The 13,916-nt window shown below is 39.1% G+C and overlaps 1 protein-coding gene across 7 annotated transcripts in view; it reads left to right on the top strand.

Annotated features, from left to right (window-relative positions):
• The window catches only part of CPNE1 (copine 1), a 39,797-nt gene that overhangs the window by 7,996 nt on the left and 17,885 nt on the right, over positions 1–13,916 (top strand). For 2 of the 7 annotated variants that reach the window (XM_028157842.2, XM_054724011.1), the window contains exon 3: positions 1,916–6,920. The exons of 4 other annotated variants lie outside the window; for them this stretch is intronic. In XM_028157842.2, coding sequence (XP_028013643.2) covers positions 1,938–4,829 — 2,892 coding nt within the window. In that variant the 5' untranslated portion in view covers positions 1,916–1,937 and the 3' untranslated portion in view covers positions 4,830–6,920. Of the gene's footprint in view, positions 1–1,915; positions 6,921–13,916 lie in introns of those variants that run through there. One more of the 7 variants, XM_054724013.1, reaches the window with a different exon arrangement.

Genomic DNA, 13,916 nt, shown 5'->3' with positions numbered 1-13,916 from the left:
ATAGAGCGTCAGCCTGCGGACTCAAGGGTCCCAGGTTCGATTCCGGTCAAGGGCACGTACCTTGGTTGCGGGCATATCCCCAGTAGGGAGTGTGCAGGAGGCAGCTGGTCGATGTTTCTCTCTCATCGATGTTTCTAGCTCTCTATCCCTCTCCCTTCCTCTCTGTAAAAAATCAATAAAATATATTAAAAAAAAAAAAGAACTGAAATACTGAAATTTTACTTGAATCTAGGAGAAAGTTTGTTTTTAAAAAATGTATATTATATTGTTTTTTTACAGAGAGGAAGAGAGAGGGATAGAGTTAGAAACATTGATGAGAGAAAAACATCGATCAGCTGCCTCCTGCACACCCCCCACTGGGGATGTGCCTGCAACCAAGGTACATGCCCTTGACCGGAATCAAACCCGGGACCCTTCAGTCCGGAGGCTGACGCTCTATCCACTGAGCCAAACCGGTCAGGGCTAGGAGAAAGTTTTTGAAAAATATATTTTAAATTGATTTTTAGAGAAGAAGCGAGAGAGAAACATCGATGTGTGAGAGAGAAACATCCATCATCTGCCTCCTTCATGCCCCCTACTGGGGTATGGAACCCGAAAGCTGGCATGTACCCTGACTCTGGGAATCAAACAGGCATCCTTTTGGTGTATGGGTCAATGCCCAACCAATTGAGCCATACCTGGCAGGGTGAGAATTAGATCAAACTTTGTTTTATTAGACATCTAAGGAGATCAGTGAGAACCCAGAAATTTCATAGGAGTTATGTTGGGCCAGAGACTAAGCAATCACTGACTAAAGTTCATACCCTAGTTGTTCTAAAACAAAAAATACCTCTTTTCGCCCTAACTGGTTTGGCTCAGTGGATAGAGCGTCAGCCTGTGGACTGAAGGGTCCCAGGTTCAATTCCGGTCAAGGGCAATGTGCCTTGGTTGCGGGCACATCCCCAGTAGGGGGTGTGCAGGAGGCAGCTAATTGATGTTTCTATCTCTCTATCCCTCTCCCTTCCTCTCTGTAAAAAATCAATTTAAAAATATATTTTAAAAAAAATACCTCTTTTCCATTATCAGCTCTTCCTTATGAGAAAAAACATTTTTTTTAACGGAAGGTTTGGGAGTGAGTCATTAGACCTGAATTTTAATTAAAATAGCTATGATGAATGGTACTGTAACCAGGTTCTACTTTTTGAAGTGAAAATAGTTAACTAAGATTTTGGCTAGTTTATTCAGTATTTCTTTAGGATTCTTAGCATGTATTAGCCTTGTTTGTAATAAATAATTTTATATGTAGTCTTCTTTAATAAATAAAGCTGCAAGGAAGATTGAAGAGTTGTAGGGGTGAAAAATGGAGCCTGTTCTCATTTGAGATTTGAAACTAATGTTGAATATTATTGTTAATTAATTAGTTTTCTCTTTTTGTTGGATTTTAGATTGAGCTACATAAAAGGACACAGATAATTCTGTGAAGTTGTCAGGTTTATAAGGAAGATGCTAAGCCAATTTTAAATATTAACTTTGATAGATCCTTTGGATATTTTTCCCCTATAGATTATTGAATTTGTTTCCTGATTTGACATACACATTTCTTTTAAATCTTAAGTCTTATTTAATCATGGTCTGAATGATGTAATTGGTGATTTACTGTTCTGTGGTTGTTTTTTTCCTGAAATTTTGAGTCTTGGGGCTGAACTTCTAATTGTTTCCAGAATTCCTTTTGGAAGTTGAAATTGTCTAGGTTTTACATTGTAAATGGTACATGAAACTCAGTTTTTAGAATATTCAAATTTTAAAAAACAATATTGCTTGTGATAGTTTGAGGGATTATTTGAGGGCCTAATGTGGTAGCTGGTCATTCTTGTAGCTAAAAACTTGGTGTGATAAACAGGAGTCTGACCTGGCCGTTGCCTTTTCTCATCTGCAGGTGTGTGTGGTTTCAGCGCAGCATGGCTGTGGTCATCCGTTTGCAAGGTCTCCCAATTGTGGCGGGGACCATGGACATTCGCCACTTCTTCTCTGGATTGACCATTCCTGATGGGGGCGTGCATATTGTAGGGGGTGAACTGGGTGAGGCTTTCATCGTTTTTGCCACTGATGAAGATGCAAGGCTTGGTATGATGCGCACAGGTGGTACAATTAAAGGGTCAAAAGTAACACTGTTGTTGAGTAGTAAAACGGAAATGCAGAATATGATTGAACTGAGTCGTAGGCGTTTTGAAACTGCCAACTTAGATATACCACCAGCAAATGCTAGTAGATCAGGACCACCACCTAGCTCAGGAATGAGTGGCAGGGTTAACTTGCCTACAACAGTACCCAACTTCAATAACCCTTCACCCAGTGTAGTTACTGCCACCACTTCTGTTCATGAAAGCAACAAAAATATACAGACATTTTCCACAGCCAGCATAGGAACGGCTCCTCCAAATATGGGGACTTCATTTGGGAGCCCAACGTTTAGCTCAACCATTTCGAGCACAGCCTCTCCAATGAACACAGTCCCACCACCACCAATTCCTCCGATCCCAGCGATGCCATCTTTGCCACCAATGCCATCCATTCCCCCAATACCAGTTCCTCCTCCAGTACCTACATTGCCTCCTGTGCCTCCAGTGCCCCCAATTCCCCCAGTCCCTTCTGTGCCACCCCTGACTCCACTGCCACCCATGTCGGGCATGCCGCCCTTGAACCCACCACCTGTGGCACCTCTGCCTGCTGGAATGAATGGCTCTGGAGCACCTATGAATCTGAACAATAACCTGAACCCTGTGTTTCTGGGTCCATTGAATCCTGTTAACCCTATCCAGATGAATTCTCAAAGCAGTGTGAAACCACTTCCCATCAACCCTGATGATCTGTATGTCAGTGTGCATGGAATGCCCTTTTCTGCAATGGAAAATGATGTCAGAGATTTTTTTCATGGGCTTCGTGTTGATGCAGTGCATTTGTTGAAAGATCATGTAGGTCGAAATAATGGGAATGGATTGGTTAAGTTTCTCTCCCCTCAAGATACATTTGAAGCCTTGAAACGAAACAGGATGCTGATGATACAACGTTATGTGGAAGTTAGTCCTGCAACAGAGAGACAGTGGGTAGCTGCTGGAGGCCATATCACTTTTAAGCAAAGTATAGGACCCTCTGGACAAACCCATCCCCCTCCTCAGACACTTCCCAGGTCAAAATCGCCCAGTGGGCAGAAAAGGTCAAGGTCAAGATCACCACATGAGGCTGGTTTTTGTGTTTACTTGAAAGGGCTACCATTTGAAGCTGAAAACAAACATGTCATTGATTTTTTTAAAAAGTTGGATATTGTGGAAGATAGTATTTATATTGCTTATGGACCCAATGGGAAAGCAACTGGTGAAGGCTTTGTGGAGTTCAGGAATGAGGCTGACTATAAGGCTGCTCTCTGTCGTCATAAACAATACATGGGCAATCGCTTTATTCAGGTTCATCCAATTACTAAGAAAGGTATGCTAGAAAAGATAGATATGATTAGAAAAAGACTACAGAACTTCAATTATGACCAGAGAGAAATGATGTTAAATCCGGAGGGGGATGTCAGCTCTACCAAAGTCTGTGCTCACATAACAAATATTCCATTCAGCATTACCAAGATGGATGTTCTTCAGTTCCTAGAAGGAATCCCAGTGGATGAAAATGCTGTCCATGTTCTTGTTGATAGCAATGGGCAAGGTCTAGGACAGGCATTGGTTCAGTTTAAAAATGAAGATGATGCACGTAAGTCTGAACGCTTGCACCGTAAAAAACTTAATGGGCGAGAAGCTTTTGTTCATGTAGTTACTCTAGAAGATATGAGAGAGATTGAGAAAAACCCCCCTGCCCAAGGAAAAAAGGGGTTAAAGATGCCTGTGCCAGGTAATCCTGCAGTTCCAGGAATCCCCAGTGCTGGAGTGCCTAGTGCCGGAATGCCTAATGCAGGAATGCCCAATGCAGGAATACCTAATGCAGGAATGCCCAATGCCGGAATGCCCAGTGCCGGAATGCCTAGTGCCGGAATGCCCAATGTGGGAATGCCCAATGTGGGAATACCCAATGCGGGGATGCCCAATGCGGGGATGCCCAATGTGGGGATGCCCAATGCGGGGATGCCCAATGCGGGGATGCCCAATGCGGGGATGCCTAGTGCAGGAGGTGAAGAGCATGCCTTCCTGACTGTAGGATCTAAGGAGGCCAGTAATGGGCCTCCATTTAATTTTCCTGGTAATTTCGGTGGGCCAAATGCCTTTGGGCCACCACTGCCTCCTCCAGGATTAGGAGGAGCCTTTGGTGATGTTAGGCCTGGTATGCCTTCAGTTGGAAATAGTGGTTTGCCTGGTCTGGGACTGGATGTTCCAGGTTTTGGAGGTGGACCAAATAATTTAAGTGGGCCAGGATTTGGAGGGGGTCCTCAGAATTTTGGAAATGGCCCTGGTAGCTTAGGTGGTCCCCCAGGCTTTGGAAGTGGCCCTCCGGGTCTTGGAAATGCCCCTGGCCATTTGAGTGGGCCACCAGCCTTTGGGCCTGGGCCCGGGCCTGGGCCTGGTCCAATCCATATTGGTGGTCCCCCTGGCTTTGGATCTAGTTCTGGAAAACCAGGACCTACAGTAATTAAAGTGCAGAACATGCCCTTTACTGTGTCTATTGATGAGATTTTAGATTTCTTTTATGGCTATCAAGTGATCCCAGGCTCAGTTTGTTTAAAATACAATGAAAAAGGTATGCCCACAGGAGAAGCCATGGTGGCCTTTGAATCTCGGGATGAAGCCACAGCTGCTGTCATTGATTTGAATGACAGACCTATAGGCTCAAGGAAAGTAAAACTTGTATTAGGATAGCTGTTCAAATCAATTCTTTGTAGGGTAGATATTCATAGTGTTGTGATTAATGCATCCAGATTGTTTTCCTAGTATTTCCAGGTTAGAACCTGTGGATTGTTTCTATTGCATATAGATTGGTTTTCATAACATAGAGCATTGGTTGACTGTTTACAGAAGACTCACAACCAGGATAAACATTGCTGTATGTTATGGTAAAACTGTCTGGAGAGAACACAAAAATGATTTTGGCATACCATTAGAGAAACGATTTGTAAAACTCAAATGACGACATAAAGCTTATCAAGGAGTCTAGATTGGTTTTGTTTTGTACCATATGGGATGAAGAAAATAGAATTGTCAATAGAGCTCATTAAGGGTGCTTGTGCCAGCTGCTGAAAAATAGAAGTTGGTTACTCTTGGAATTTGGTTTAAAGCTGGACAGATATGCTTTGTTATAGGATCAAAGCTTTGTCTAAAGTCTTTATTTTCTTTTAAAATTAAATAAAATCTCTGTATACAGATTCACTGTATGTACCTTTATTGCTTTTTGAGGGTTCTTGCTGTATAGACAGTCCTGCTTCTGAAGTTGCTGCTTTGTTTGCCTAACCAACTCATTTGTAAATGAGCAGAACTGTTTTGTTATATATATATTTTTTAATATAAAACTCCACACTTGGTTTGTGCTATAACCTTGAATTTTGATTTCTGATGTCACACTTAAAACTGTGGAATAAGACTTTGCCACAAAAATAAAATACGGAGTTCTCCACCTACCAGAGCTTTTTTGGTTTGACTGCCAACTTTTAGTTCAGTCAGTTTAAAAATTACTCATGTTACTTGGATGGCTTCAAAAACCAGAAACTGCTTTTATAATCATTGTTTAAGATTCCTGATTTGAAGTCCAGTCTGTGATGGACTAATGTTCTGGCAATTTATTTCTGTCCCAAATTTATTAAATTTTGGCCTATAACTAAACACAGAGAGTCCATTCATAAGAAGGAAAATTATTATATCTAGGTTTTTAAAATTGAAGTTGAAATTGTTAGCTGTGTTAGCAATAGTGTTATAGAAGAAAAAAATCTATAAGCTGGTTTGTAGATTCATATACATTTAATCCTATTACTTTTAGAGGCTTTTGGTCTAGTAGTTTGATCAGGAGCCTGTTTACAAAAATTCTTCATACAGAATATAAATACAGCTGCTAGAGGGGAGAGAATTGAGACTTCTTGCCCTTTCATATTATTTTCTTTGGCATTCAGGATACCAAGGCAGGATGACCACATGGGTTCTGGTCGATAAGTGTCCTTGTCATGAAAAACATTTGCCTTACAATGTCTTGCTCACTGCGACAAAGGCTCTACTTATGGTTACTTTCCTTCTTAAATATTCTAAAGAACTGCCACGAAATAAACATGGTTGGAATGGGAGATTGGGAAGATAGCATGAAAAACAAATTTTGTCTTTTACATGGGCCTCTGTCTTGGTTTAAAACAGCATCAACATTTCCTAACAAATCAATGTAATTACAAGTGTCAGCCTTTTAAAAGAAGTATTTCTGGGGGTGGGGGTGGGATGCCTTTTTCATGTTGCAAGTCAGTGGAACACTGAAATACACGCGTCGTATAACTTAGAGTTAAGAGTGGCAACAATTGCATTTGTGTGATAAGATTTGGAAAGCCTGTCATCACTACAATCTTAGAGGATTGACAGTACAGGATTTTTGTTTAGGGAAAGGATTGGTTAGACTTTTAAAAAAGACATGGCTGTGTTGTGGGTCTTGATAATTCACGAATACAAATTTGCTTTGACAGATAACTAGATATTGCCTCCTCAATTTAAAAAAAACAATATGATGTTTGTATATGCTGTTCAATTTAAGTTTTCTGTTAAGTAATCATTTCTCATTCCAAGGACAGAGTACAAAAAACTTCAGCACTGTTTATAGGAGTTTGATTTCAACTGCAGATTATTTTCCCCACTGGAAAGCTGACAATTTTTATTTTAGAAAAATGGGTTTTTTGAAGATGAAAGTCTTTTATCTTTTTTCACAATTTATTTTGGTTATATGTTCATACATTCTTATTAAATATTTCACATACTTTATTGCAACCATTTTGTTATTTCTACATCTCAGATAAATGCTGAAAAGGAAAACTTGATTTTGTTGTTCATCAAATTAAATAAATTAAGAAAATAGTGGTTGTGTAGAAATTGGAGAGAACTGTTTCATATTTGGTTGAATCACAACAGTGCTTTTCTTGTTGTGAAATGTAATTAAATGCTTTGCCCTTTGGAACTTGATTTTTGTGTATCTGAGACTTATTACGTATTACATAGTGGTAACTGCTAAGCATACTGTTCATCTTGTGCTGGGCATTGGAGTTTGAGTTTTAAAAAAAATACTTGAAAATATGTTTTATGAAACTATTCATACCTCTTTTTTTGCACATTTTCTTATACGGACTAGGTTTTGGGTGATAATTTACATTTTCTTATTTGCTTTGTATGATATGAAGGATTTGTAAAGCTTTGCTCAAAGTTGTGTGCATTTGTAAACATCGTATTTATAATTTTATGTGTAAATTTTATTGTCTGTTTTGGTGACTGACATTAATGGAAGAGAATCTTTTCCATTAGGTTTAATATTTTTTCTACCCTTCCCCCCCCAGCTGATGGTGTGTGTGTATGTGTGTGTGTGTGGTGGTGGTTTTAAATAGTTTAAAGGATTAGAGAAGTCTACAAAATGTATTTTATAAGTAAACAAATTTGTAAACTTTTTCTGAACTTTAGTGAAACATTTAGTTCACAAGCAAAATTTGGAGGCTTGTTTTGGATATGCAATTATTAGCGACTTTTTAAAAAATGCAACACTATTGAGTGGAATGTAGTTTCTAGCTTTGTGCTCCAAGTTACCAAAGCAATGCAATGACAGTGAAATTGCTTTATATTTCCACTGGGAAACTTTTTATTTAAAACTTCAGAGAGTAATATTTAGCATAATCATGTCAGTTTTAAGCCACTGGATAAAAATCTAGTGCTGTGTATGAAAGTAAGCACACACATTCTGGGTGGAAATACCTTGGATAAAAATAAGGATGCATGAAATCCTTAATCAAACTCAGAGTCCCTTTTATTGAATTCTGTCATTGTGTACAGGTGTGGGTCAACATTTAAAAATAAATCCGCTCATTAGTTTCAAGAACATTTAAAAAGCAAGTAAAGAAAATGTGAAAATTGTTGTTAGTCAAATCTTCTGGAATTTCTGGCAGTGATCACTTTTAAAATTACCACTCTTGCTCAAACTACTACACTTAAATAGTTTTACTGGCAGTTCTATAGTGGTTCATACTTCAGAAACCAAACACAATAAAATGACTCATTGCCAATATGGCCAAAAATTGCCAACAAATATGACCTTGGCATCATTCAGCAGGGGTTTTTGTTTATAAAGATGAAGTCTTGGATACTGTTCAATAAACTTGTCACAAAATAAAACAGGCTGATGCTTTCAATGCTTTAATTGTACAAGATACTCTAATGAGCTATACCATCAGGTTTTCGTGTTGTTTTTTTAACACCTGAAAATATTTTGTGCCTTTGGAAAGGTGGATTTGGTGATCTTGGAGGTAGCAGTTGTTGCTTATCCTTGTCCACTAATGCAGAAGTATGGGAAGAAGAGGATACCTGGAACGGCAGGGAGGAAACTTGATTCTAGGTTGAATCTGGTATTAACCCTCTAAGACTTTTATTATATGTGTTTTGCTAGCAAGCGCAGTTCATTATGTGGACTCAACAAGAAACCAGATGCTCCTTTTCCCAAGAGTCTTAAAGCGGGATGTGAATTGTCTTTTTAAAAAACTGATTAGGAAATGGGAAAAGAAATCTTCAGAATACATTGCCAGTCGCACATACCTTAAAAGCTTTGTTTTTCTTTCTTGTTTACTTGTTTTTTGCATTAGTGTATTTGAGGTGGGAAAGAGGAGAAAGAAATCAAAAATCTTGCTGCTCTCTGACATTGATGCTCTGGTTTTGTCCCTTCCACGTTTATTCAACTTCTACTGAAATAAAGAAACATGAAAAGTTTTCATAAGCTTCACAAGGTCCTTTAAAGAAAAAAAAAATCTGGTTTGGAGTTGCAGAGAAATTTGTGAGCTATTTCTTTTAACCAAAGTTCTTGAAAAATATAACTTTTACTTTTATCATGAAAGAATTTTAGCCTGTATTTGAGTTTGAATATCCAGATTGTATTAGAAGGGTATAGACTGGACAACTCTGGGTAGTTGGGTGAGCTGTTTTAAAATTATGAAGGTTCAACTAAGCATTTGAAAAATCACAGAGTGAAATCAGCTGACTACAGAGATCCAGAATGGCCTTTATGATCTTAAAGAGGTGAATTGTGTGCTAATAATAAGTCCTTTTCTTGTTCAGGTGAGATCATTCACTTCTATCACTCACTGTCCATTTTTCAACATTTTGTAGCAAGAAATAGTTTATCAGTTATGTGCATCCCCACCATTCTCCTTATTTCCAAAAAGTAGAGCTTTTATGGGATATGATTCAGTGGGAACTTAAGGCTATCCTTTTTAATTAAAAATTGTTTGATTTCAGTGTCATCTTTTATAACATAAAATCTGATCAATTCACTTACTGTAAAATGTTCTGGAAAGAGTACTCTGGTGGTGGCACAGTTCTCTGATGCTGTAGGACTTTTCGGGGAAAACCCTTCTGTTCAACGACATAAGCAAATTCAACTCATTGGTGCCTGCTCACGTAAAGGTTAATTCTTTGCTGTTCTTGGATTTATTCTTGTTGCCTTGAGCTACTTTGTGCTAGAGGACTCAGAAGCATCCTAGACTTGGCTTCTTTCTGGATCTACATAACTAGCAACAAACAACTAAGGTGGCACTGCTATTCTGCACATTGTTCTACTCCTAAAGAGTTCAGAAGAGGCAAAAAGCCACGTGCTGCTGCAAGCCTTCTAGACAGAGGGCAGCACTCTGAAAAATCTGAGGGTAGGAAATAGTGCTGGGGAAAATCTCATTAACTGTGTTCCTTGAGTTTTGTCATGAGGTCCTTGGGCCTTCTCCTAATAAAAATGATAGGTCATAAGACTAAACAAATACCAGTTGTAGAGAAGTGGTTAAGTGGCACAGCAGAACACTGGAGTTGCTGCCCCAGCTGTTCCAGATATCTGGACTCTGAAATTTAATAGTTTCAGGTCTTTTCCTGATTAGTAACTGAAGCTTGCTGTTTAATGTTAAGACAAGGAGAGGTGCCTATTTGGGGGGAAATAGAGCTATGACCAGCAGAGAACATAATTCAATATGGACAGAGTCAAAGATGTTGAATAAGCATAACACATCCCAGGAGTGAGCTGTCCTGTATTAAAACGCCATTTCATTCTCAATTCTAGTTGCCAGTTTCCCCTTTATATAGTAAGTCTGCTGGAACCAGGACTATGAGTTTTACTTAAATTGAAGACCCCTCACTGCTATCTCTGTAGCCCTAGCTTCTTAATTAGAGTGAAGGAGGCATGAGTTTCACACAGGAGTCCTGATTAACGAATAAGACTACCCAGTTAGTCATTTGTGCTGTATATCAAATGTAACAACCACATTTGTGCTACAAGTCACTTGTTAGTCCTCACAGATGGGAAAACTTAAAGAAATTCAGCTACTTAAAGGAGTCTTAAGTCATACCAACTGGTGCTATTGCTGATTTTCTTTTTCCTTTTCCACTTGGAAGTAAAAATGCCACTACACTCCCACACATATTGGGTTACAATACAGAGGGTTATGTCCTTTATACATAACTCCCTTCTGTGGTGTGGATCTGTGGGACCAAAAGGTTCTCTGCTATGGATCTGGCTAAAGTGGGAAAACTAATGTTCCTCTTCCTAATGAAGTAGATACTGCCAATTACCTCTGCTTCTATGACTATTGAATTGACAGGTTGGAATTGGGAACATCTATTGCCTCCCAGCTTTTAAGACAATTTCACATGGATATATACTCAGCCATAGCTGTAAACCTTACTAATTAAGTTTTGAGCAGTTTTGTACACTTAGCACTTCGATGCTGTGGTATAAAAGGAAGCAAAATCAGATGCCTGTTTTTAAAGACTTAAGTTACACAAATAAATGTGTGGTTGCACTAGGCATGTATGAGATACACATGTCTCACAGGAACTGTATAAAGTTTTTCCTGGCCAATTGCTAAATGGTCAGACAGAAACAAGTATAAAGGGAGTCTTGTTTGTAACTTGAGGGAAGGCATGATGTCTAACCAAGGTTTTTGGGCGTGTGGGGTGCAATATGTTAACTTAGTAAAAGGAAATGATGAAAAGTTTGAGGGAACATAGTGGCACTCTCTAAAATAGTGTTTGTCCTGGAAGCTTTTAAAGTCCTATGTAATAGCATAGCCTGAGGTTCCCACGGCCCGAGTAGTCTCAGCAGGGTAGGCAGGTAGGAAGGGGTTGGTTCTAGTGTCCTGGCCTAGCAGAGGGATAGAACCTTTAGTCTTTTTAATAACCTTTTGAATAGCTGTCAAAAATCATTTTTTATAAATGCTCTAAGACATTCATAAATACTTCAGAATTTCCCCATCAATTTAACTACTTATATGCAGTTGACTACCTGAAGTTTATTTCTCTCTAGTGTTGGATCAGTTTGATACAGAATTTTTAGCTTTTTTTTTTGTATGAAATGTCAATCTTGTGGTCCTTGTTCTAGATCAGCACTGTCCAACAGAATTTTCTCCAATGGAAATGTCCTTATATGCACTAATATGGTAATTATTGGCCACAATAGCTACTATTAAATTTAAATAGCCACAAGTAGCTAGTGCCTACTGTATAGAATAACAACAGAAAAATTTCCATGTCTGATCTTTGGAGTTTTCTGTTAGGCAACACTGTTCAATAGAAACGAGTCACTTGATGTCAGTTAAATTTTTCTAGTAGCCACATTTAAAATGTCAAAAGAGCCCTGGCTGGTGTGGCTCAGTTGGTTGAGCATTGTCCCGTGCACAAAAAGGTTTCTGGTTTGATTCCTGATCAGGACACATGCCTGGTTGCAGCTTGATCCCCAGAATGGGCCATGCAGGAGGCAGATGATTGATGTTTCACTCTCACATCAATGTTTCCATGTCCATCTCTCTCCCTCTTCCTTTCTGTCTCTCTCAAAACCAATAAATATTTTTTAAATGACAAGTTAAATTAACTTTAATAATATATTTAGTCCAGTAGATCTGAAATGTTACCTTTTCAACATATAAAATTGAGATAGTATATAACCTTTTTTGTACTAAGTTTTCAAAATACAACGTGTATTTAATACCACATAGTGGTTTGAACTAAAGCACATTTCAAGTGCTCTATAGCCAGATGTGGCTAGGAGATATTCTAGCACATACTTATATTTAAAAAGTTATTCCCTGTCATTTCTCTTTTATTTCTGTTGCCTCTTAGCTATTGCTTTCTTTTGAGTATTTGAATTTTGTTCCTCCTAGAATGTTTCCCCTTCCTGCTATGTTTGCAGTGTTTTTGGAGAACTTATCTCAGTTACCTTTTTCATGGACCACACTGGAGGTTAACTAGGTGACAGTTTTATATGATAAAATTATTAATCCTGCACCAGAAGCAGCAGAACTAGACTCTTCCCCACCTCACACCCCACCCACAATGGCAAGTGAGCAAATAAGTATGTCTATTTATTGTCAAAATCCTCCCTTTTTTGTTACTCAGCTTCCCTAACATACAAATTCTGAAGAGCAGCCCATCTTAAGATCTTCCATGTATCCCAAGTGAATTCTAGTGAAGAGGGCTAGTATGAACAGTAGAGAGGTTTATTTTCAAAGGGCTCTGATCTGCTGCTTTTGTTCATTCACTCAGTTCTGTGCCATAGGTCACATTGCACTCTGGAGATACATAAATTCTCATTAATGCCCTTGCCCTTGCCCTTGCCCTTGCCCTTGCCCTTGCCCTAGAGATAGATGCTCAGGAAGGTGGTTTAGTACTATTGTCTTAGACACTGCAGGCAACAGAGAGGCAGCGGTCTCATTAAAAGAAAAATTGGCTGCCTAGATGTTCTTTGAAATTTTTGGTATAAATTACATTTTCCTGAGGTGAATACTATTATTTGCTGTTTTCATGCTTTTTAAAGTTTATTCCTTTGATAAAGTCCTATAAATGTGGAGTCCAGCAATTCCTCCATTCCTGCCCTGGCGGTCAAATGTGTGGTATTTTCCATCTGTATGCAAGGCTATTTAGTATTGGTCATTGGAAGAGGCCACATGAGCCTCACTGCTCTTTAGTGACCAGGTGGATTTCAGAATGGATGGATTACAAGGTGTGAGCTGTTGCTAAAACGAGTCAATATAGAAAGCACGTTCTCATGGAATCTGGTTGTGGTTCATCAGTTACTGTTTTTTCCAGGACTAGTCATTTCCTTTGGCCTCTGTGTTCAACAAAATGGGATTAAGCTAGATAATCTCATTATATTCAGTTTTAAGGTCTATGACAGTGATGGGCAACCTTTTGAGCTTGGTGTGTCAAACTTCGCCAAAAAACTGAGCCTAACTTGGGTAGTGTGTTACTTTGAGAAAAAAAACATTATTTCGCAAATGTTGCATCCTCAGGAGCAGCAAATGTGTCATCAGAAATGGCTACGCGTGTCAGTGCTGACACGCGTGTCAGGTTCGCCATCACTGGTCTATGAACTTAGCCATTCTATTTCTTATTATTTATTTTTAGTATATTTTTATTAATTTCAGAGAGGAAGGTAAAGGAAGAGACGGACAACATCAATGATGAGAGAGAATCATTGACCAGCTGCCTCCTGCACACCCCCCTACTAGGGATTGAGCCCACAACCCAGGCATGTGCCCTTGACTAGAATTGAACCTGGGACCCTTTAGTCCACAGGCTGACACTCTATCCACTGAGCCAAAACGACTAGGGCTATTTGTTTTTCATCAGTTAAGTCTTTATTGTTGAAAGTATTACATATGTCCCCTGTCCCCCCCTACTAACCCCTTCTAGTCCCCACCCCCCAGGCCTTTACCACCCTATTGTCTGTGTCCATGGGCTATGCATATAAGTTCTTTG

The sequence above is a fragment of the Eptesicus fuscus genome, chromosome 12 (assembly GCF_027574615.1).
Source record: "Eptesicus fuscus isolate TK198812 chromosome 12, DD_ASM_mEF_20220401, whole genome shotgun sequence".
Taxonomy (NCBI): domain Eukaryota; kingdom Metazoa; phylum Chordata; class Mammalia; order Chiroptera; family Vespertilionidae; genus Eptesicus; species Eptesicus fuscus.
The sequence above is the reverse complement of the archived record's forward strand: the minus strand, read 5'-3'. Positions and strand labels throughout refer to the sequence as shown.